At 52.5% G+C, this 24,352-nt stretch overlaps 1 protein-coding gene across 6 annotated transcripts in view; it reads left to right on the forward strand.

Annotated features, from left to right (window-relative positions):
- Positions 1–24,352, forward strand: part of ESRRB (estrogen related receptor beta) — a 135,169-nt gene that overhangs the window by 25,697 nt on the left and 85,120 nt on the right. For 2 of the 6 annotated variants that reach the window (XM_016191311.2, XM_060181284.1), the window contains one exon: positions 8,720–8,908. The exons of 3 other annotated variants lie outside the window; for them this stretch is intronic. In XM_016191311.2, coding sequence (XP_016046797.1) covers positions 8,720–8,777 — 58 coding nt within the window. In that variant the 3' untranslated portion in view covers positions 8,778–8,908. Of the gene's footprint in view, positions 1–8,719; positions 9,054–24,352 lie in introns of those variants that run through there. One more of the 6 variants, XM_060181285.1, reaches the window with a different exon arrangement.

Consider the following 24,352-nt stretch of genomic DNA (forward strand, 5'->3'; position numbering starts at 1 on the left):
CTCCCAGACGTGGCGCGTGGCAGGAGTGGCTGGCGTGTGGCATGATGGGTAAGCGCCTTGTCCCGGTTTGCTTGTGTCGGGTCGCTGCCGGAGTGACAGTGCTCGGTGTCAGTGCTAAGTGCTGCTGCTGCGGGAGCCGGTACTGGCGGGAGCTTCCCCCAGGGTGGACTGAGCTCTGCTCACCGATATGTTTTTTTTTTTTAACTTCGTTATTGGGGGATTAATGGTTTACAGTCGAGAGTGAAACACAATAGTCTGTACATGTGTAACGTCTCCACGAACAATTCAGCCCCCACTAGGGCCTCCTCTGCCATCACATTCCAGGACCTGGGCTTCCCCCAGAGTCCTCGACTTTGCTCAGTAGCCCAGCTCCCGTCCAGGCGCTGCTCATTGTGCCCAGCGGGACTTGCTCAGGAAACTGCCAGCCAGCTGGCCTCTCTGACCTGAGGGACCTTCCCGTTTCGGGTGCTGACCTGGCCGGGTGCCCCCATCTCCAGACCTCTGTCCCCCATAACATCTAAACAGCAGAGCTTGTGGCGTCTTTTCACACAGGCCGACTGTCTGTGAATCAGCCGTTTTCCTGCAGGGAAATTAACTCTCCAGCTTGAGTGAGGACAACAGACACACAGCCTGGTGTGTAATTATCATTGTCGTCTTTATTTGAGGCAATATCCAAGCTTCCTTTCTATTTTTTTTTATTGTCACCAAAGTTACTTGTGGCACTATGAATCCACCCCGGCTGGAAGCCCTTTCACCTTTTTTTTTTTTGTCCTCTTTCTGTTTTATTTGATAGGACAGACAGTGTTTAGAGAGACAGAGAGACACCTGCAGCATTGCTTCACTGCTTGTGAAGCTTGGCCCCAGCAGTTGAGGGGTGGGGCGTGGGCTTGGCCCATCCTGGTGTGTGATTAGCGGACGTGGTCCTTCCTGACAGATGAGAAGTCCTGGCTTCTGCTGTTCCTCCAGAGTCCCTGGCCTGGGCCAGTGGCTGAGGCCGTGTGCAATGGGCACGTGCAGGTGAGAAGAGATTTAATCGCACCCCACCCCCACCCCCATATTTCTGTTTTCTCGTTTATGGACGTGGAAATAACGGTATTTATCGGACTAGTGGGAAGTCTCGTCTCATAGGCAGAGCTGCTCTTTCCTTCGGATAATTGGAGTTTCCCGACTTGGGGTTGGCTGCCAGAGAGGTTTGTGGATGAGAGAAGCAGTACAGAAACTTAGGTGCCGAAGTGGCCCCCGCGGGCTCGGGGAGGAGGAGGTGCCAGGGCGGTGTCTGGGTAGAAGGAGAGAGGCCTCCCTGTCCATCAGAGTCGAGACTTGAGAGGCGAGCTCATTGGGATGCGTAGCTGATCCGCCGGGCCGTGCTCCGATCTGCACATCAGACTTGTGCCCAGCTGGCCCTAAGGACTTTCAAAGAGCCAGAAGCTGCCTCCCTCCGGGCTTCCTCTTAACCTGTGGGGCCACGGTAAACAGCCTCGGGTTCTACCTCAGGGCTTGGGGGAGAGAACCTGCTACCCGGCCGGCCGCGGGGACTGCTGTGGTTCACGGCGGCCCGGTGCCTCCATCTGGCCCCAGGTGAGGACACGACATGTCTCGCCTAGCTCGGGGCCTACGTGGGCTGCACCAAAGCCTTCTTCCCGTCTGTGTGGCGCGCCCCCATGTCTCCAGCCGACGTGACACTGTCGGACCCTGGGTGCCTGTCGTGCCCAGCCCAGGGAACGTCCGGTGCTTGTGAGCGGTTCCTGCCGGGGGCCACAGGGGGAGGCGTGTGCGGAGCCGCCAGGACTCCCGGGGGCAAACATCCCCAGCACCAAGGACTCGGACCCCACGCACTGCACACTGCTCCTTGCTCACAGCCCCGGCTGCTAGGTCTCCTGCCCTTGTCACACTGTGGGGTTCCAGGCACTTGTTAAGAAAGAGTATCGAGGTGACTAGATGACTAAAATTGAGGAGGGGGGTCGGGCGGTAGCACAGAGGGTTAAGCACGTGTGGCACAAAGCGCAAAGACCCCGGTTTGAGCCCCCAGCTCCCCACCTGCAGGGGAGTCGCTTCACAGGCGGTGAAGCAGGTCTGCAGGTGTCTGTCTTTCTCTCCCCCTCTCTGTCTTCCCCTCCTCTCTCCATTTCTCTCTGTCCTATCCAACAACGACGACATCAATAACAGCAACAATAATAACTACAACAATAAAAAATAAGGGCAACAAAAAGTGAATAAATAAATATTTAAAATAATAATAATAAATTAAATTGAGGAGAATAATTGGAATAGATGACAGATGACCTCTGGGTCCTAGAAACATCAATGATTATTTCCTGGTGTTAGTGTTCAAGTACAGTAAATAAATACCTCTTGGTTTTTTTTTTTACTATAAGTCTTCTTTCTACTTCATGAACTGGGATAGGTTTTAAAAAAGAGTGAGAGTGATTTTTTTTAAATTTCTTTATTGAGGGAATATAATGTTTTACACTCGACAGTCAATACAACAGTGTGTAACATTTCCCAGCTTTTCACCTAACAGCTCAACCCCCACTAGGCCTCCTGCCACCCTGTTCCAGGACCTGGATCCCCCCCCCCATCTTTTCCTGAGTTGAGAGTGATGTTTAGGGCTGGTGGAATAGCTCCCTGCACAGTGTGCCACCCTGCTACGTTGTGACCCAGGTTCCAGCTCCCACCGCACTGGAGGAAGCGTCAGTGCCCTGGGCTCTTTCTCTTAAAAAAAAAAAAGTGATATTTGAAGCTAAACTGTTCCTTCAATTAGCTTCCGGTTGGCAGATAAAGACTGTTTTCTCTCCTCAGAAGTGACTTTGTTCTAAGCCCGAAGCCGTCACTTCAGTTGTTTTTTGCCAACATGGGTTCTATTAAACATGCATGGATCCCTCAAAGCTGCTTCTTCCCCGGAAAGTGCGCCCCCGCCCCGGGGATAGCAAGCTGCTGCTCCCCACACCCTGCCTCTGCCGCTCACCTGACCTCCCGCGGCCCACAGGAAGAAAGAAAACAGAAGCCCTTGTTTACGGGGAGACTCAATTAATTTTTAATCCCCACTCACCTTCACAGCGATGACATGAAGCTAGCAGCTCCTCCCGAAGTGGAAATACTTAAAGCAGGGATTCCTCTCTCTCTCTCTCTCTCTCTCTCTCTCTCTCTCGTTTTTTTGGCAGCCATCATCTCCTCCACCGCCTCTGTCCCCACCCTCCCAGGCCCCCACGAGCCCCTTTCAGCAGGTAGCATTTAGGGGGAGTCCCTGTGCCCATGGCAGGCGCTGAGGAGGGACGGCCGCTGGGCCGAGACCAAGGGGCGGCCTGCTCCGGGCACTGGCTGCCTTCCTGCAGTTCAGGAATCGCTCTCCTGGGCCAGGTCGGCTTTGGGAACTCCGGGTGTTGGGCATTTGGTGCACAGTAAGTGGGAGCTTCTCAGAATTCCCTGAGGAGAGAGCTGCCGAGCAAACCAGGACACGTCAGTGAGGTCATCTGCCCAGGGAAGGCAGGAGCACTTTAACTCTCTTGCGATGACTGCTCCTCGCCTCACTTTCAGAATGACTTCCATGCTCCGAGCGTGTGTGTGCTCGTGGTCCTCTTCCCTCTTCCCACCCGCCGCCCTTCGCCTGCTCTTGTCTGAATCTCTGCATTGGGAGAGTCGGGCTTACCGGACAGTTGCGCTCCCACCTCCCACTCAAGCCTTTCTCCTTCAGGCTACCTCGGGTTCCACCCAGCCTGGAGCAAAAGAGAAGAGTTGCCTGTCTCTTACAGCTGCGTGGCGCTCCTCCGTGCGTTGACACCACCACCTCCCCAACCCTCCTCTGTCTCTGGACACTATGATGGGTGTAGATGCAGTCTTAACTCTTCTTGATTATCTGGTGGGTTGACTGTAAGCTACTGCTATTGAGCGGGAAATGCATGTGAGCTCTGACACTTGTCACGCTGAACGTGCTCAGAAGAGGAAAGTCCAGTTGCTGCTGCGTCGAGAGCTCGGTTCTTTCAGATTTCTGTGAGGTTCCAGTATTTAAGACGATTAAGACAAGAAACCTTGCCCTCAGCTAGGACTGCCAATCAGACTTTCTCTGACATGGTTCTACTAGGTCCCTGCTGCACATGCCGTTTGCCCTGTCTAGTTAGAATTTACCACTTGAATGGTTTCTAAGTTTACTGTGGCTTAGGAGTCCGGAGTTTTCATTCCTTCATCTCTGCCCAACTCAGGTATTTATTGGGCATTAGTTTGCCTTGGGCTGAGGTCGATAGATTAATGGAAAATTATATTAAAAATGTACACATAGTGGTCCGGGAGGTGGTGCAGTGGATAAAGCACTGGACTCTCAACTATGAGGCCCCGAGCTCGGTCCCCAGCAGCACGTGTACCAGAGTGATGTCTGGTTCTTTCTCTCCTATCTTTCTCATGAATAAGTCAATAAATGCTTTTTTTAAAATGTCAGGCTAACCCCTGTTCTCAAGGAGATGAAGGCTTACTAGAGAAATCAGGTACACGTCTGTCGGTGAAGCAGTCATTCTTGATAAGACGGCTAACACCTTGAGTGTCTGAGAGAAGCCTCGCAGGCTGAGAGCCGGCTTGGCCCTTCACCAGAAGCCGTTGTTTGTGGAGAAAGCCGGGAGCAGGCCAGTTATTTCAGTGTCGACCAGTCTACTGACTCCCGGAGAGTCTTTATTTTTCTAGCTTGAAAGCTCTTACTGTTTCTTTTTAATAAACTGATTATTGATATGAGGAGACATAATTAAAACAGCCAAGAGCTCAGCTTACTTGGCCTGACTGCGCTGGCACCGAACGTCCAGGTGCGGCAGGTAGAAGGCTGAGCCTCCCATGAAAATTCTCTGAATGTCCGTGTTCCTGCAGCATTACACTTCTCAGCACCTCACCACTTGGGAGTAGGCATTTCATTATCGACTTTAGAACACTTGCTGTTATCGTTGTTATAAGAAATAATTGTCCAAAGATCAGTACGTAACGGAACACATATTTATTTAGATTAACCGCAGATGTCTGGCTGATGTTAGTGGTAAACAGTTTAGATTGGGTCTGCGTTATGTTTAGAGAATGGTTTATGCTCAATCCTGAGTTCTTTTAAAAAGTGTCTTACTTTAATGAGAGAGCTAGAAGGAGAAAGGTCCAGGACACACACACACACACCAGAGCCCTGCTCAGCTCTGACTGACGGTGGTGCCGGGGGTTGAACCTGGCTCCTCAGAGCCTCAGGCAGGAGAGTCCGTCGCAGAGCCACTGTGCCGTCTCTCTGAGTCCGTTTTTCTGACACCGCAGAGCATTTTGTTCACGTCTGCCTGTCTTCGCCGTGGGTTTCCTTTCGGCTGGGTGGAACGTCTCCCTGTGAGAACTGAGCTGAGACTCTTTCCCCCCCCCCCTCTGCAGACAGACAGGCGTACACCTGGGACCCCCGTGCTCCCGGGACGTCAAGAGGAAGCGGAAGCCTGTGGCCACGGCCGCCCTGTCCAGCCCGGCCACAGGTGACCAACCTCGGGTGTGGCCGACTGGCTGTGGCCCCAGTTGCAGGCGGAGCTGAGGTGCAGGGAGCAGTTGGCCTGAGGCCTCCCGTGCTGGAGCCTCCATCCCGCACCGCTCCAAGGTGCAGTCGGCAGAGCTTCCTTCTGGCTCGGGGAGCCAGGGCCTTGTACACGGCCCTCGGGGTGGGAGGGAGTGGGGTGCCGGTTCAGGACCCATCCACTCCAGCCTGTGTACTTTTATTTTTATTGATTTATCTGCCTCCAGGGCTGTTGCCGGGGCTTAGCGCCAACACTATGGATCCACTGCTCCTGGAGGCCTTTTTTTTTTTTTTTTTTTTCTTTCTTTCTTTCTTTCTTTCTTTCTTTCTTTCTGTTTTTTTTGGATAGCACAGAGAGAAATTGACAGAGGGGGAGAGAAAGACAGACACCTGCACACCTGCTTCACTGCTTGTGAAGCGACTCCCCCTGCAGGTGGGGAGCCGGGGGCTCAAACCGGGAACCGTGTGCGGGTCCTTGTGCTTAGTTCTAAATGTGCTTAATCGGTGCACCACCACCCGGCCCGTATATTTGGATTTTTTTTTTTTTTTTTTTTTTTTTTGTATATTTGGATTTTTAAAAAGGCAGCTTGGCATTACTAGTGACCATCGGGAAACCAGTCTCAGTTCGACTTAGGTGACTCTCAGTGGGTGAAAAGAAAAGGTGATTTCTGTTTGTTTCCATATCAGGAAGCTCTACAGTTCTTTCCTGCTTTTTAGATTTCATCATTTTGACTAGAGAGAAAGACCGAGCATGGTGCAGCTGTGGTGCTCGCAGTGCTGGCGATGGGCGGTTAATTCCCTGCTCCGCAGGGGCAGCCGAGAAGAGCCCGGCCCTCCTCTGTGTCAGCTGGAAACGAGCTGGGGCTGGTTCCACAAGGCTTGAGCGTGTCCTTTGGAGCCCTGCTCTGCCCTCTCACTTGTTGACCGAGGCCTGCTTCGCTCTCGCTCACTCTCACTCTCCCCCTCCTCTCCACAACCTGGGTGCCCCGGAGAGGTGAAGGACGACCCACCCGCCATCCGTCAGAAGGACAAATGGGCCGCCTCTGCCTCCCATCGGGCCATCTGGGACCCCTCCCCACAGCAGTGAGTGATGAGGAGGGTGCGCTCGGCCGGCCCCGTATGAATACACGTCTGGGGCCAGCTCCGGGCTCTAAATCACGCCGCCGCGTACATCTGTTATCGGACTCCTCAGCGGGGTGATGAACACGGCTGCAGATAGGGGCTTCCTGGTGTCATTCTTCATAAGATCTTCCTCAAAGAATAAATAGCTCAGATCTCTGCCGACACTCTGCCCTGTCACGGTGATGAATTCTGCTCCGTTCTTAAACACGCGGCTGCAAAGCTGGGCTCGTCTCCCCTCCGCCTGTCAGCCGGGGTGTGGCCGGGCGGGATTTGAGTTGAAATCACAGATGTCACTGAGCATCCCCAGGACCACCACGGGCCTCTGTGGCACCGCGGGAAGTGGCTGCTGTGTGAGCCGTGCCTTCACAGCCCTTCTCTCTCCACTCCTTCCCCTTCGTGGTGCTCGGAGCTCAGCCCGCTGGACGGGGCACCCAGCCGGGCTCTGACTCGGGCCGTGTGAGCTGTGGGAGGAGGGCGCAGGGAAAGCAGGCTCGCCGGGCACCGTGAGCACAGGCAGGGCGGGCCTCTCCTGCCCTCTCCGCCTCTCTCCTCCCGTCTCAGAGAGAGAACAGGCTGACCCAGGAGCAGTGAGCTTGCGCTTACTCAAGGCCCCCGTGCTGTCCACAAAAGCTATTTTAAAAAAATGCAATTAACCAGCTCTACAAAACAGACCCGAGACGACTCCCATTTCACTGAGCCCTGGCGAACTGCTTGAGAACCGCAACCCAGGAGCCCTCTGGGTACTCACCGCCGTGTCACTCACACGCCCCGGTCGGGTCCTGGCCCCACAGTGCCGTGGCTTCTTCCTGCGTCTGCCTCTGCCCCTGCGCCTGCCCCTGCCCCTGCCCCTGCCTGCAGAGTGTGGCCCAGAGCTGTAGGCCAGGCAGAGCTGGGGTGATCGGCGCCCCCAGAGCCGAGGCTGGGCCACCCCAGAAGCCTTTGCTGACTGTCCTCCCTCTGGAAGAGGACATGTGACTCCAGAGCATCGGCCGAAGGCTGCCGGATACCCGCCCTGCCCATGCGACATGGGATCCCAGAGGCCGGCCTGGCCTTCTTAGAGACGCGCCCACATAGCTGGGCAGGCGGGTGCTGCCCTCCGTGCCCTTCCGTTTCCCAGCTGAGAGAAGTGCTGGGCTCTTTCCTGGTTATGTAAGCAGGTCTTCAAGCTCAGCCCTTCTCAGCATTCCTCAGCCTGGTGGCAGTACTCAGTACTTCTGTAAGCTTGGCCTTTGTCTTAGGGGAGAAAGAGTCTTACTGCCCATCCGCCTTTTAAAAATTTAATGAAATCCTTTTTCAGGTTAAAAACACAGTTTTGAGTAAATATGAAATGGTCATAAAATAATGCTTATAGAAGTCCGCGTCCCCGTCCCTACTTTCAGGGGAGAGCGGCCCTGTGGGAGGTGGGTGCTCTGGGTACTTCTGGCCTCGGAGGCAGGGGGTCCCGAGTTTGAGTTCCAGCATCACGTATGCCAGGGAGAGAGAGAATCTGGGAGAGAGGGATTCTGTAAATAAAATAAATCTTCAGAAGAAAGAAAGAAAGAGAGAAAGGGGGAAGAAAAAGAAAGCAAACAATACAGTGAATTTTTCACTTTCCTCCAGCGATAACTGCTGTCTTGGCGTTATCAGTAGTGATCATTGCTCATTCTTTGTCCTGAAAGGTCATTTTGGGGAAAAGGTGGTTAAGTGCTCACATTACAGTGCACAAGGACCCAGGTTCAAGCCCCTGGTCCCCACCAGTGGGGAAAAGCTTCCCAAGTGGGGAAGTAGGTCTGTAGATGTCTCTCTGTGTCTCTTGGTTGTGCCGGTTGTGAGTCTGCTGCTGGACTTCTCCTCCGTCCAGTTGAATGCATTTCTCAGGTGGAGAATTAGTTTCCTTCAATATCACCTTTGGTTTTTCTTTGATTATTTTTTTCATACAGTGCCAGGGAAGGAGCCCGGCCCAGCTCGTGCCCAGGGCAGCTGAGCTGTCCCCCTGAGAAATGCTTCTCAACTCTGGCTCAAGGGCAGGACACGGAAGGATGAGGCCATGTCTGCATGCGCATCCCTTTCGCTAACTCGTCTCTCCTTGGTTTCCCCACCTTGCTGTTCCAGGGGACACAGGAGAGCCAGCCACGCCGGTGGCACCGGCACAGACAGTTCCAGGCTCTGAGTGGCTGCCCAAGGCCTCCGCCCCGACGGGCCTGCGGCTGCCTTCTTCACAACACCGCGGAGACCCCCGGAGGCGGCTAAGGGGCTTCACCCCCGACCGGGTGTCGCTGTGCCTGCGGCCTGCCCGCAGTTGGGCCGACTCCTCCTCACAGCCGTGGACTCCCACTCTAGCCCCCCACCCGGACACCTGCCTCTGGAAAGACGTCTGTGTTGGTGACATGGCCCTGCCGGCACTGACCCACAGCCCCGTTTACAGAGCCGCTGCTTCTCCCGCTTCTCCTGCGGTCAGTCTGTCCTTAGAGCGAAAGCCGTGCACGCACTTGTGTGGAGCTCCCCCACTTGCTGCAGCCCCGTCGGACTGCAAGGAAGGAAGCAGGGCCACCCGCGGGCCAGCTCACTCCGAGCACCGCAGGGCAGCCCCTCCTTGCGGGCCTCCCGGGCTCACGGCCTCGGCTCCGGAATCCCCGCGGGGCGGTGTGCTGATGGGCCGGGCTGGCTGCACCTGAGCCGGGTGGCTGCTTGGCGTCCTGGCCCGCCGTGAGCCTTTGTGACCCACGGGGGTCTTACTGTGCGTGTCCTGAGCCTTTGTGACCCACGGGGGTCTTACTGTGCGTGTCCTGAGCCTTTGTGACCCACGGGGGTCTTACTGTGGTGTTGTGGGTCGTCGGCAGCCTGCCGCAGAATTCTGCCTCTGTTGTAGTCACGGTTTCCTGGAGGGGCTCTGGGGAGGAGCAATGCCTTCCCACCTGTCCCCTGTCCCCGTGCCCAGCATCCGAGCAGGTGGATGTCCCTGCCTCTGGGCATTGGGGGCGTCTGTCATTCAGAGGCCTCGCTGACAGAGGGCTGCTTCTTGGAGGAACTGTGTTTTAACTAGAACCCCGCAGACGCTTGTCTGGTAGCCTACTGGAGGAGCCCAGGGCAGCCCAGCTCTGCTGTGTGCCTCTGCAGCCGTCTACTCCACCAGAATGCACTTGGCCCTCTCCTCCCTCTGCGGCCTGTCTTCTCCCCGAGAATGCACTTGGCCCTCTCCTCCCTCTGCGGGCCTGTCTTCTCCCCCAGAATGCACTTGGCCCTCTCCTCCCTCTGCGGGCCTGTCTACTCCCCCAGAATGTACTGGGCCCTCTCCTCCCTCTGCGGGCCTGTCTTCTCCCCGAGAATGCACTGGGCCCTCTCCTCCCTCTGCGGGCCTGTCCACTCCCCCAGAATGCACTGGGCCCTCTCCTCCCTCTGCAGGCCTGTCTACTCTCCCAGAATGCACTGGGCCCTCTCCTCCCTCTGCGGGCCTATCCACTCCCCCAGAATGCACTGGCCCTCTCCTCCCTCTGCGGGCCTGTCTACTCCCCCAGAATGCACTGGGCCCTCTCCTCCCTCTGCGGGCCTGTCTACTCCCCCAGAATGCACTGGGCCCTCTCCTCCCTCTGCGGGCCTGTCTACTCCCCCAGAATGCACTGGGCCCTCTCCTCCCTCTGCGGGCCTGTCTACTCCCCCAGAATGCACTGGGCCCTCTCCTCCCTCTGCGGGCCTGTCTTCTCCCCCAGAATGCACTGGGCCCTCTCCTCCCTCTGCGGGCCTGTCCACTCCCCCAGAATGTACTTGGCCCTCTCCTCCCTCTGCGGGCCTGTCTACTCCCCCAGAATGCACTGGGCCCTCTCCTCCCTCTGCGGGCCTGTCTTCTCCCCCAGAATGCACTGGGCCCTCTCCTCCCTCTGCGGGCCTGTCTACTCCCCCAGAATGCACTGGGCCTCTCCTCCCTCTGCGGGCCTGTCCACTCCCCCAGAATGCACTGGGCCCTCTCCTCCCTCTGCGGGCCTGTCTACTCCCCCAGAATGCACTGGGCCCTCTCCTCCCTCTGCGGGCCTGTCTACTCCCCCAGAATGCACTGGGCCTCTCCTCCCTCTGCGGGCCTGTCTTCTCCCCCAGAATGCACTGGGCCCTCTCCTCCCTCTGCGGGCCTATCTACTCCCCCAGAATGCACTGGGCCCTCTCCTCCCTCTGCGGGCCTGTCCACTCCCCCAGAATGCACTTGGCCCTCTCCTCGCACGCAGTGCAGTGGCGGCCACTGTCTCAGTCCCTTTAAGCACCAGAGTCCTGGCCTTGGTGGCCCGGGAGCCGTCTGTGGTGCGGACGTTGTCCCAGGCTGTGTGGCGCCGGAAAGCACTCTGTCAGGTGGCAACCTGGGACTGGACGATCTCGGCGAGCCCCGCAGTGTCCGCACAGGCCCTCAGGTGGCGGCTCCGAGCGGAGAGAGGCTCCTGCGCGCCATGTCTGTGACGCGGCGTCGCTGAAGGCCGCAGGACTCTTCGGCACGTCCTTGAGTCCGTTAGCAGGGACCACCCCGAGCTCCACATCTGAGTAGTGGGAGGAAGGGGAGTGCCTGGGAGTCATCAACCCACAGACTTCCCGACACAAAGCTCGGAACCTGGGGCCTCCTTTGACCCGACGCTTGTGTCTGGTAGCCGGGACTCGAACTGGGCCGGCGTTCTCAGACGCACACACACCACGCGGCTCCGAGGGCCCTGGGCAAGCGGCCTCTCGGGGGTCTCGGGAGTCGGCTCCTCAGCCAGCTGCTGTCGGAACAGCTGTGTGGAACCATTACCCAGCATGCCCCGCTGCCCGTTGCCAGCACGGCCGGGTCCCAGTGGCGTCACCGTGGAACCACGTTGTGCTGTGAGTCTTAAAAATGCAAACCTCCACCATTGTCACTGCCAGAGAGACTCATGCCACCTTCGTTTGAGAGTCGTCTCTCCCGGCAGCAGAAGGATAAAGTCTCTAAAGTGTGACTCAAGGTGAAAACCGAGAACAAGGTAGAATGGCCTCAGAGGCCATAGTCACCGTCCCGTGATTGGTCGTCTTAGTACCTCAGAGCCTGTGAGATCGATCCTCACAGACTGGCTTCACCACGCCCGGTTCGTTTTCTCTTTGAGCCAGTGATTCCGCAAGAACCAGGGCGAATTCATCCATCGCAGTGGTAGGCTTCTCTGTGGCCTTCAGTCTCAGCGTGGGGGTGACAATGTGTGGCTGGTCGGGGGTTGTGTGTTGGACGTGGGACCCCCTCTCCTGTCCTAATGTGCATCAGGCTGGACCCTAACCCCTTGCACAGCGTGGGGGTGACAATGTGCGGCTGGTCCTGGGGTTGTGTGTTGGACGCGGGACCCCCTCTCCTGTCCTAATGTGCATCAGGCTGGACCCTAACTCCTCATGCAGGCCTGCAGACGGGCCTCTTTCTTTTCCCTGGGGACGTGTGTGACAGGCGGAGCAAGTTCTCTCTCCCTGTCCTCAGACACTCGTGTTTCCTGCCCACCCAGGTAGTAAGTTGAAGTGGCAGCACCCCCTTGGCGAGGTCAGTGTTGCTGGAAGAAAAAAAACCAGGGCCGTGAAACAGCTCAGCTGGACGGAGCGTTGCCTTGCCTCGTGCACAACGCAGGTTGAAGCCCAGCCCTCACCGCACTGGAGGTGCCCGAGGGCTCTTTCTCTCTGCCTCTAAAAAAAAAAACGGAAAAGACAAAAGACAGGATGAATGGCTGGTTTGAATTTGGCCTTGGGTCTCTAGAAGGGGTGGCTGGGTGCCTGGCATCTGGTCCTGGGGTGTCGGGGGGCACAGGACACGTTCCGCCTGCTGCTAACAATTGGTAGGAAACAGATTTTAGAAGGGAGACGTGCTCGTACACCGCAGCTTAAAGTGCTGCCTGACCGGACACACGTAGGCTGCTCAGCTCCAATTTCCAGTCTTTGAAGATACCACAAAGTGTTTCTCTCCCCTGTAAGTCTGATCTGTATACTCCTTATCACTCAGAATAGCTCCCAGGAAGGTCAGAAGGTCACATGTCCTTGTGAAGTTTCTGAAACGTTGCCAAATGATTCGCTGTGCAGACGCTTATAAACAGTTTATATGAGTCTGTCCTGTGTCCTGGTGTTTTTTCCTGTAGCGCCACATCCTCGTGGGCACCCAGGTGTGTGTCCTGAAAATCGGTATTTTGACGTTTTATATATGCCCAGAAACACACATAGTACTAAGCGCAGGGACCCCAGCAAAGACCCCCCAAGTGGTGAAGCAGGTCTGCAGGTGTCGGTCTTTCTCTCCCCATCTTCCCTCCTCTCTTAATTTCTCTCTGTCCTATCCAGTAAAATGGGGCGGCGGGGGCTGGTGGTGGTGGTGGCCTCCTGTCCTTCCCTGTGTCCTCCTGTCCCTTTGTTTCGCCTCACCCTCTTCCTGGGGATGTCAGAGACTGGTTTTAGGAGTAGGACACTTCTCTCTCTTTTTCCTGCCACCGGAATTAGCGCTGGGGCTCGGTGCCCACACTAAGGTTAATCCGTGGTTCCTGGCAGCCATTTTTCTTTCATTTTTTGCTAATTTTTATTAGATAGGACAGAGAGAGAGATTGAGAGAGGAGGGAGAGGGAGAGAGACACCTACAGATCTGCACCACTCGTGAAGCGTCCCCCCATGCAGGTGGGGAGTGGAAACTCGAACCCGGGTACTTGAACAGGCTTAACTGGGTGCTCCACCACCCAGCCTACAGTGATTGTCTTTCTCCTGGGTTATTTCCACGATAGCTGTTGCAAAGGACAGGATCTTACTGTCCCTCAGCCGTGCGGACTCCACTGTGACTTCTCCCACCCATCAGGCACTGGGCACTTGGACCGTCCCTGCTGGCTCCTGGCTTCAAGGCTGCCGTAACCAGGGGTGCGAGAGTCTTCTGGTTAATCACACATCATAAGAAAGTCTGTTTTGGGGGGGCCGGGTGGTAGCGCAGCAGGTTAAGCGCACGTGGCGAAAAGCGGAAGGACTGGCGGAAGGATCCCGGTTCGAGCCTCTGGCTCCCCACCTGCAGGGGAGTCGCTTCACAGGTGGCGAAGCAGGTCTGCAGGTGTCTTATCTTTCTCTCCCCCTCTCTGTCTTCCCCTCCCATCTCGATTTCTCTCTGTCATATCCAACAATAATAATAGTAACAACAACACTGATAAACAACAAGGGCAACAAAAGGGGGGAAAATGGCCTCCAGTGGTGGTGGATTTGTGGTGCAGGCACCGAGCTACCCAGCTGCAGAGGCATCAAAATACCATCTTTTTTTTTTAACTAGTGATTTAATAATGATTGACAAGACTGTGGGATAAGAGGGGCACAATTCATATAGTTCTCACCACCAGAATCCCCTGTCCCATCTCCTCCATTGGAAGCTTCCCTGTTCTCTATCCCTCTGGGAGGATGGACCAAAGATCCTTATGAGGAGCAAAGGTGGGAGTTCTGGCTTCTGTAACTGCTTCTCCGCTGGATGTGGGTGTTGGCGGGTGGACCCACACCCCCAGCCTGTCTCTCTCCCTAGTGGGGCAGGGCTTCTCCCCAGGTGAACTTGGCCCTGTCGGCCTTGTGCTGGGGCAGCGGGCAGCAGGCTGTGGTGCCCAGGGTCACCGCTGAGGGCCTGGCAGCTGCCAGCATCTGTGGCGAGGCTTCTCCCCGCCTCCAGGCTGAGGCTGCGGGGCTCTGCACCCCGAGTCTGCAGAGGCAGTGGCGTGAGAGGTGAGGGTTCTTGGAGGAAATGCAGGCGGCATCACATTGATTTTTCCCTCTGGGGCCCGATGGCCCCTGCTCCCCGGCCGCATTAGCAGGGCCTGATCGATGTGCTTGGCCCTGAGCACAGCAGGCCTGTCATGTCCCTCCACGTGGTGGAATGGACGCGGACGGGGCTCAGTGACTGACTTCCAGCTGGCCCCCCGCCCCCAGGGCCGTAGCCCACACCCTGGGAGGGAAGGCTGGAGCAACACCCTTCAGCCCTTGTGTCCAGAGCTTGGCTAACTCAGACTGAGCTCTCATTTCCAGGTGACAAGAGGGGCTGCTGTCCCTCGTGAGACGGGTCCTGTGCCTGTAGTCAGAACAAGGCTCCGTGACACAGTCACAGAGAGACGCCTGTGACCCCATCAGCCCCGTCGTCCTCAGACGGGCGACCCACTTCAGGCCAAGCTGCCTCCTCTCACCCTTCAAGCCGATGACATCTCGGCCGGTCTCGGCGTGTGATTCTGCGCTCTGTGTCTGAGCGGGCCTGGGCAGCAACCAGGGGTTTGTGGTCACAAGGACCTTGCTGAGACTCCATCAACAGTCTGCCGCTGCCGACGGGGTGGGTGGGCCAGGGCCTGGCAGCCTGCGGAGCTCCCTTCAGGGGTGGGTCTGCCTTGGATGCCACGTGTCCGCACTGCCTCGTCTTTAGCTGTTAGCTATCTTGTGATCCAAGCTAAGTGTGCCCGGTAATTTTCAGCTTTTTTTCTTTAATTATACACTTCTGTTTTTATTTATTTATTTTTTATTCACTGGATGAAAATAAGAATCAGTAGGGAAGGGGAAAATATAGATCAGAGAGAATAGAGGCCAGGTGTTGGTGCACCTGGTTAAGTGCACACACTACAGTGCGCAAGGATGCAGGTTCAAGCCCCTGGTCCCCACCTGCGGTGGGAAAGCTTCATAGTGGTAAAGCATCTACGGAAGAATTTGGGGATCCTACATGAGATGACAGACAGGCCGTATCCTGCAGCTGCAGCGAAGGCCAAAGGGGAGCGGCCGGTCTGGCGCTGTTCTGTTTTTCTTTAAATATTGTGTTTTATTGCACAGAGACAAAAGTTGAGGAGAGAGGCAGAGAGATGCCTGAAGCCTGCTTCGTCTTTCATGATGCTTCTTCCCCCACCCCTGCAGGTGGGGACCAGGGACTTGAACCCGGGTCCTTGCATGTGCCCTCAACTGGGTACGTCCCCTCGTGCTCCCAGTTTTATATTCTTTCTTTTCTTTTTCTTCTTTCTTTCCTTTTTTTTTTTTTTTTTTTTTTTACCAGAGCACTGCTCAGCTCTGGTTTATGGCAGTGCAGAGGATTGAACCTGGGACTTTGGAGCCTCAGGCACGAGAGTCCTCTTTGCAGAACCATTAGGCTATCTACCCCTGCCCTCCAGTTTTGTTTTCTCCGTGTTCAAAGCTGATTTAAGATCCTGGCTGTGGCTTAGGGCTGGGAATCAGCCCGGCGCTGATAGAAAGAACAGGCAGTGGGGTCATGGGCCCGTCTAGCTGTTCCTCAGCACCTTCATCTGTAAATGGGGCAAGCGGTATACCCACCCCACCGACCATGCTTCCAGGCACTTGTGCAGGGCTTTGTTAGTCCTTCCACAAGGACCCAGGTTCGAGACCTGCGGGAGAGAAGCTTCACAAATGGTGGAGCGGGGCTGCAGGTGTGTCTGTCTGCCTGCCTGTCTGTCTGTCTCTCTTTTGGAGGTACTGTTGGGGCTTGGTGCTGGCACTGTAAATCTGCAGCTTCTGATGGCCTTTTTCACTTGTAAGCATTTATTACACAGATCATACTCATATATGTGCATGAATATAGAAACATATGAACAGGACACACACTGCATCACTGTTTTTTATAATGAGATTAGAAATGGCATGGGAGGGAGAGAACAGATGGCTCACTTGGTAGGGCACATGCTGCCATGCACAGTGACCTGGGTTCGAGCTCCGGGTCACCACGTAGCAGCACTTGTCAGAGGGGAGTTTCATGGTCGGTGGAGTGGGGCTGCAGTGTTTGTCCTCCTCCCCCATCTTTCTTTTCCCCTCTCTACCTCTTATGTCTTTCACCCTTTATCTAGGGAGGAAACAATTTTAAAAAAGTAAATAACCATGGGGATTACTGGAGTCATGTAGGCATTAAGGCCCAGCAACTGGGTTCAAGCCACAGGTCTCCACCTGCAGGAGGAAAACTACAGAGTGAGACAGGCCTGCAGGTGTCTCTGTCTATTTCACTCTGTCTGTCTCTCTCTTCCCTCTCAATTTCTGTCTATATCCAAAAAAAAAAAAAGCCTTTTTTTTTTTTTAACAGAACAGAGAGAAATTGAGAGGGAGAGGAAGCAGGGGGGGGGGGAGAGGGGTTAGATAATGGTTCTGCAAAGAGACTTTCAAGCCTGAGGCTCCAAAGGGCCAGGTTCCATCTCCTGCACCAGCATAAACTAGAGCTGAACAGTGCTCTGGTTATAAACCAAAAAAAAAAAAAAAAAAAAAAAAGGCAGGAGAGAGGGGGCAGAGAAAGAGAGACCCCTGCAGGTGGGGAGCTGGGGGCTTGAACCCATATCCTTGTGCTTCATACTATGCATTCTTAACCTGGTGAGCCACCACCCCACTCCCCTCTCTGTCTCTCTCTATCTCCCCATTCTCTCTCAATTTCTCTGTCTCTATCCAAAAATAGGGAAATAATATATTAACAAACACTCTTAAAAAAGAAATGCGATGGGATGATCTCACTCTCAGGCAGAAGTTGAAAAACAAGAACAGAAGAGAAAACACAAGTAGAACCTGAACTGGAGTTGGTGTATTGCACCAAAGTCAAAGACTCTGGGGTGGGTGGGTGGGCGGGGAGAATACAGGTCAAGAAGGATGACAGAGGACCTAGTGGGGGTTGTATTGTTATATGGAAAACTGGGAATGTTATGCATGTACAAACTATTGTGTTTACTGTTGAATGTAAAACATTAATTCCCCAATAAAGAAATTTTTTAAAAATGCAATGTGTTATTTTTTAGGCTGCAGCTTGTTCTAAGAGCCTCCTCTTTGTTTTTCTAGACCCTTCTCTCCCCCCCCCCCAGTTGGCCTTCCCAGATCCCTGACAGTAATTCAGCAATCCATTTGCAAGGTTTATCAGCGTCCAGGGTAGAACTCATCGAGGTAAGTGTCTCTAATTTGTTAGAGTAGCGAGGAGACGGGCACCGGCTACAATCTCTTCTCTCTCAATCTCTTATCAACGTGCGCGCTGCCTGTCTTGCGGCAGAAGGTTTTATTGAACAGGAAGGATGGGAGCAAATTAGAGCGAGAGGAGTCCTGCATCCCTTCCCATCAAAGTCACTCCCGTTGTAAACCTCGGTTCACGGCCCTGTTGGGGTTGGGCTTGCCCCACCAACAGTCGACTTCACAGAAGCAACGGTCAGCTTGGGCCCCCCTGGCTAACCCACTGTGCTCTCTAGCCAGAAGTCTCTTCCCGGGGCCAGAAGTGCTAACGACTGAGGAGAGGAGTGATATTTGGAGGAGTGTTTAGAGTATGGTGAAGGCTCTATTCGCTTCCCTCGAGGACTGAAGACCCAGCTGCTGGTGGAGCCTGGGAGTGACCCCATGGGTTCAGCACAGGCGGCGCAAAGCACAAGGGCCAGCATAAGGATCCTGGTTCGAGCCCCTGGCTCCCCACCTGCAGGGGAGTCGCTTCATAGGCGGTGAAGCAGGTCTGCAGGTGTCTTTATTAAGGAGAGGGGGGCGGGGGCAAAGAGGGGGAGGAGGAACCAGAACGTTGGTGCCAGGGATCGAACTTGAGACCTCATGCTGCAGAGTCCAACACCTCATCCAGTGTACCACTTCTTAGGCCACAAGAATAGAACTAAAAAAAAGAAATCACTTTGCTTATTTTAATGAGAGAGATACACAGAGAAGAGTACAGAGAAATAGAGAAGAGACAGAGAGAGAGAGACCAGAGCCCTGCTCAGCTCTGGCTGATGGTGGTGCTGGGGACAGACCTGTGACCTCAGAGCCTCTAGCTTAAAAGTTTCCTGCATAACTATGCTGTCTCCCCAGCCCAAGAATAGAACTTTTTATTTGTTTTAATTTCTTAAAATAAATGCAGTTTTGGGGGTCTGGCGGTGGCGCAAAGCGCAGGGACCGGCGTAAGGATCCCGGTTCGAACCCCCGGCTCCCCACCTGCAGGGGAGTCGCTTCATAGGCGGTGAAGTAGGTCTGCAGGTGTCTATCTTTCTCTCCCCTTCTCTGTCTTCCCCTCCTCTCTCCATTTCTCTCTGTCCTATCCAACAACGAATTGCGTCAACAAGGGCAATAATAATAACCACAACGAAGCTACAACAAGGGCAACAAAAGGGGGGAAAAAATGGCCTCCAGGAGCGGTGGATTCATGGTGCAGGCACCGAGCCCAGCAATAACCCTGGAGGAGGAAAAATAAATAAATAAATAAATGCAGTTTTGTGTTCCAGGAGGTGGCGCAGTGGATAAGGCATCTGACTCTCAAGCATGAGGTGAGGTCCTGAGTCCAATCCCCAGCAGCACATGTACCAGGGTGATGTCTGGCTCTTTCTCTCTCCTCCTATCTTTTTCATGAATAAATAAAATCTTTACCAAAAAAAAAAAAAAAATCACTTTCAAAAGAAGAAAGACTGTTTGATGAATTCGAAAATTTCTGAATGGCAAAATTACTTTTTGTACTTCCTCCTTTTATTTCATTTGTTAAAAGTTGGTGATTGCTAAAATATACAAGAAGGTAAGATGACAGGGTCTAGTCCCACCACACACCCACCACCAGAGTGAGAGTTCTCACAGTCTTAGAAACAGTGTGTGAGTGTATGTGGTTCGGGAGGTGGTGCAGTGGATGAAGCCTAGGACTCTCGAGCATGAGGGCCTGAGTTCAGTGATGTCTGGCTTTTTCTCTCTCCTCCTGTGTTTCTCATTAATAAAGAAGTAAAATCTTTAAGGAACTATCTTAATTTATTATTATTATTTTACTGTTACCAGGGTTATCACTGGGGCTGTGTTCTCACTAAGATCCACCACTCCCAGACACCATTTTTTACTTTTATTGTTTTATTTTTTTATTGTATTTGATAGGACATAGAGAAACTGGAAGGGGAAGGGGAGATAGAAAGATAGATAGACATGATAGATAGACTCCTGCAGCCTTGATTCACCACTCATGAAGCTTTTTTTTATATAATTTATTTCTTTATTGGGGAATTAATGTTTTACATTCAACAGTAAATACAATAGTTTGTACATGCATAACATTACCCAGATTCCCATTTAACAATACAACCCCCACTATGTCATTCATCATCTTTCATGGACCTGTATTCTCCCCACCCACCCCAGAGTCTTTTACTTTGGTGCGATATGCCAATTCCATTTCAGGTTCTACTTGTGTTTTCTTTTCTGATCTTGTTTTTCAGCTTCTGCCTGAGAGTGAGATCATCCCATATTCATCCTTCTGTTTCTGACTTATTTCACTCAACATGATTTTTTCAAGGTCCATCCAAGATCGGCTGAAAACGGTGAAGTCACCATTTTTTACAGCTGAGTAGTATTCCATTGTGTATCTAGACCACAACTTGCTCAGCCACTCATCTGTTGTTGGACACCTGGGTTGCTTCCAGGTTTTGGCTATTACAAATTGTGCTGCCAAGAACATATGTGTACACAGATCTTTTTGGATGGATGTGTTGGGTTCCTTAGGATATATCCCCAGGAGGGGAATTGCAGGGTCATAGGGTAGATCCACTTCTAGCCTTCTGAGAGTTCTCCAGACTGTTCTCCACAGAGGTTGGACCAATTGACATTCCCACGAGCAGTGCAGGAGGGTTCCTTTGACCCCACACCCTCTCCAGCATTTGCTGCTGTTACCTTTTCTGATGTATGACATTCTCACCAGAGTGAAGTGATATCTCATTGTTGTCTTGATTTGCATTTCTCTGACAATCAGAGACTTGGAGCATTTTTTCATGTGTGTGTGTCGGCCTTTTGGATCTCTTCTGTGGTGAATATTCTGTCCAAGTCCTCCCCCCATTTTTGGATGGGGTTATCTGTTGTCTTGTTGTTGAGTCTGGCAAGCTCTTTATATATGTTGGTTATTAAACTCTTATCTGATGTATGGCATGTAAAGATCTTCTCCCATTCTGTGAGGGGTCTCTTGGTTTGGGTAGTGGTTTCTTTTGCTGTGAAGAAGCTTTTTAATTTGATGTAGTCCCATAGGTTTATACTTGCCTTAGTCTTCCTTGTAATTGGATTCGTTTCATTGAAAATGTCTTTAAAATTTATGCGGAAAAAAGTTCTGCCAATGTTTTCCTCTAAGTATTTGATAGTTTGTGGTCTAACATCCAAGTCCTTGATCCACCTGGAATTGACTTTTGTATTCGGTGAAATACAGTGATTCAGTTTCATTCTTCTGCATGTTTCAACCCATTGTTTCCAACACCATTTGTTGAAGAGACTCTGCTTTCCCCATGTAATAGTCTGGGCCCTTTGTCAAAGATTAGATGTCCATAGGTATGGGGCCTCATTTCTGGGCTCTCAGTTCTATTCCACTGGTCAGTGTGTCTGTTCATGTTCCAGTACCAAGCAGTTTTGATGACAATGGCCCTATAATACAGTTTGAGATCTGGGAGTGTGGTGCCTCCGGTTCTGTTCTTTTTTCTCAAGATTGTTTTGGCAATTCTTGGTCTTTTCTGGTTCCAGATAAACATTCGTAGCATTTTTTCTGTTCTCCTAAAAAATGTGCTTGGGATCTTGATGGGGATAGCATTAAATTTATAAATGGCTCTGGGTAATATATTCATTTTGATGATGTTAATTCTTTCAACCCATGAACATGGAATATCTTTCCACTTCTTTGTGTCTTTTTCAATTTCTTTGAGTAGTGACTCATAATTTTCAGTATACAAGTCTTTCACTTCTTTGGCTAGGTTTACTCCTAGATATTTTATTGTTTTTGTTGCTATAGTAAAAGGAACTGATTTTTGGATTTCAATTTCTTCTAACTTAGTGTTTGCATAGAGGAATGCCACTGACTTTTGAATGTTAATTTTATAGCCTGACACCTTACTGTATTGCCTGATGATTTCCAAAAGCTTCTTGCTGGATTCCTTAGGTTTTTTCTCATGAAGCTTTTCCCCATGTAGGTGGGGACCTGATCTCCCAAATAAAATGTTGAGTTTTTTTTTTTTTCCAGGGTTATTGCTGGGCTCGGTGCCTGCACCATGAATCCACCGCTCCTGGAGGCCATTTTTCCCCCTTTTTGTTGCCCTAGTTGTTGCAGCCTTGTTGCGGTCATTATTGCCATTGTTGACATTGCTTTGTTGTTGGATAGGACAGAGAGAAATGGAGAGAGGAGGGGAAGACAGAGAGAGAGGGGAGAGAAAGACAGACACCTGCAGACCTGCTTCACCGCCCGTGAAGCGACTCCCCTGCAGGTGGGGAGCCGGGGGCTCGAACTGGGATCCATATGCCGGTCCCTGCGCTTTGCGCCACGTGCGCTTAACCCACTGCGCCACTGACCGACTCCTGAGTTTTTTTTTTTTTTTTTTTTTTTGCCTCCAGGGCTATTGCTGGGGCTCGGTGCCTGCACTATGAATCTACTGTTCCTGGAGGCCATTTTTTCCCCTTGTTGCCCTTGTTTATTGTTGTTGTTATTGATGTTGTTGTCATTGGATAGGACAGAGAGAAACGGAGAGAGGAGGGGGAGGCAGAGAGGGGGAGAGAAAGACAGACACCTGCAGACCTGCTTCACTGCCTGTGAAGCGACCCCCCTGCAGGTGGGGAGCCGGTGCTCAAACCGGGATCCTTATGCCAGTCCTTGCGCTTCACCCCATGTGCGCGTAACCCGCTGTGCTACCACTTGACCCCCAATAAAATACTTTCTAAAGAAAGGAAACAGGAATGGTGGCACACCTGGTAGAGTGCATATTACAGTGTGCAAGGATCCGGTTTCAAGCCTGTGCTCCCCACCTGCAGGAGAGACACTTCACGAGTGGTGAAGCAGGGCTGCAGGGGTCTCTACTTCTCTCCTATAAAAAAAGGACATATGGGGCACTCACCCCAACTTAGTCGCCCTCTGGTCTCCTCAGAGTGAGCCTTGCTGTGATGAGCCCCTCCCCAGTTGGCTCTGACCTTGTTTGCTCCTGGGAAGCCCAGCCAGACACCATGCCTGTGGATTCCCTATTCTCTTAGCATGTTCCTCTAATTGATCCTGAAACGAAGGGGCAGTTAAAGAGGACGTTGAGGTGAGGTGAAGCCATAGCGGCCGCTGGAGGCTTTTATTAAGTGTGGCCAGCTCCCCAGGCTGCGCTGAAATTGTCTATTGATTTTGGTATGGCCAGGCACGTGTGCAGTAATCGCTGAGAGCGGCCTCTGGGCTCTGCACCCCTCCTGCTCAGCCTGTAAACAAACAGCCAGTTAACCCCTCAGCTGCCTCTGCTGGGCTGGCACCCCTGGGGCCCGGGGAGCAGCCAGCAGAAAGCCTAAGTGCTAGTGGGCCTTAATTGCTCTGTGAACAGGACTGACTTTCAGGGAGAGAAAAGCAGGGCTGGGCTTGGTCCTGACACACCTGTCATCTCCAGACTCGGTGTGCTTATTCCATTAGGATCCAGCAAGCCCACTCCTGGGCATTGGTCCCGTGGACATTCAAACACTAATTCAAAGGGACTGTGTACTCCTATGTTCGTGTCTGTGTTATTCACAGTTGCCATGGAATGGAGGCAGCCTAAATGCTCGTCATCAGATGAGATGAGATGAGATGAGATGGGATGGGATGGGATGGGATGGGATGGGGATGGGGATGGGGATGGGGATGGGGATACAGGATGGTTCTGCAAAAAAACTCTTGTTCCTGAGGCTCCGAGTTCCCAGGTTCAGTCCCCAGCACCACCATCAGCCAGAGCTGAGCAGGGCTCTGGTTTTCTCTCATTAAAGTAAACACACACACACACACACACACACACACACACACACACATTTCTATCCAGGGTGATATCTGGGGCTCGGTACCAGCACTACGAATCCACCGCTCTTGGTGGCCATTTTTTCCGTTTTATTGGCTAGGACAGAAATGGAGAGAGGAAGGGGAGACAGAGAGGGAGAGAGAAAGACACCTGCAGACCTGCTTCACTGCTTGTGAAGCGACGCCCCTGCAGGTGGGGAACTGGGGCTTTGAACCCAGATCCTTGAAGCTCAGTCACTCCTGCTCCAGTCCTCCCTGCTCCAGCTTCGCCAGCCAGCACCCTGGGACCCACTTCTGCCCCAGGAGTATACGGTAAACTCTGAGAGAGCTGTTTTCTTTCCTTCTTTTCTTTCTTTCTTTCTTTCTCTCTGTTTCTTTCTTTCCTTCCTCCCTCCGTCCGTTCTTCTCCTCCTCCTCCTCCTTTTTTTTTAAAATGTTGGTTGGGGGTAGATAGCATAATAGTTATGCAAAGAGACTCTTATACCTGAGGCTCCAAAGTCCCAAGTTCAATCTCCTGCACCCCTATAAATCAGAGCTGAGCAGGGCTCTGTTAAAACAAACAAACAAACAAACAAATAAATAATATGTATATATTATTTTTAGTGAGAGATAAACATGCAAAGAGAGAGAGACCGAAGCACAGCTGAGCTCTGGCTGATGGTGGTGCTGGGGACTGAACCTGGGGCTTAAAGTCTTTTGTCAGAACCATTATGCTATCTCCCTAGCCCTGTTTGTTTTTTTTTAAATCTAGTTATTTATTATTTTTAAATAAGTAAATTCAGAAAGTTGTTATTTGTTCGAAGTTAAGTGCTATGGGATATTTATTTAATTTTTTTGAATTTATTTTTTATTTAAGAAAGGATAAATTAACAAAACCATAGGGCGGGAGGGGTACAACTCCACACAATTCCTACCACCCAATCTCCATATCCCATCTCCTCCCCTGATAGCTTTCCCATTCTCTATCCCTCTGGGAGCATGGACCCCGGGCCGTTGTGGGTTGCAGAGGGTGGAAGGTCTGGCTTCTGTAATTGCTTCCCCTATTTATTTAATTTTAATGACAGAGAGAGAGAGAA

Source organism: Erinaceus europaeus, chromosome 22, assembly GCF_950295315.1.
Source record: "Erinaceus europaeus chromosome 22, mEriEur2.1, whole genome shotgun sequence".
Taxonomy (NCBI): domain Eukaryota; kingdom Metazoa; phylum Chordata; class Mammalia; order Eulipotyphla; family Erinaceidae; genus Erinaceus; species Erinaceus europaeus.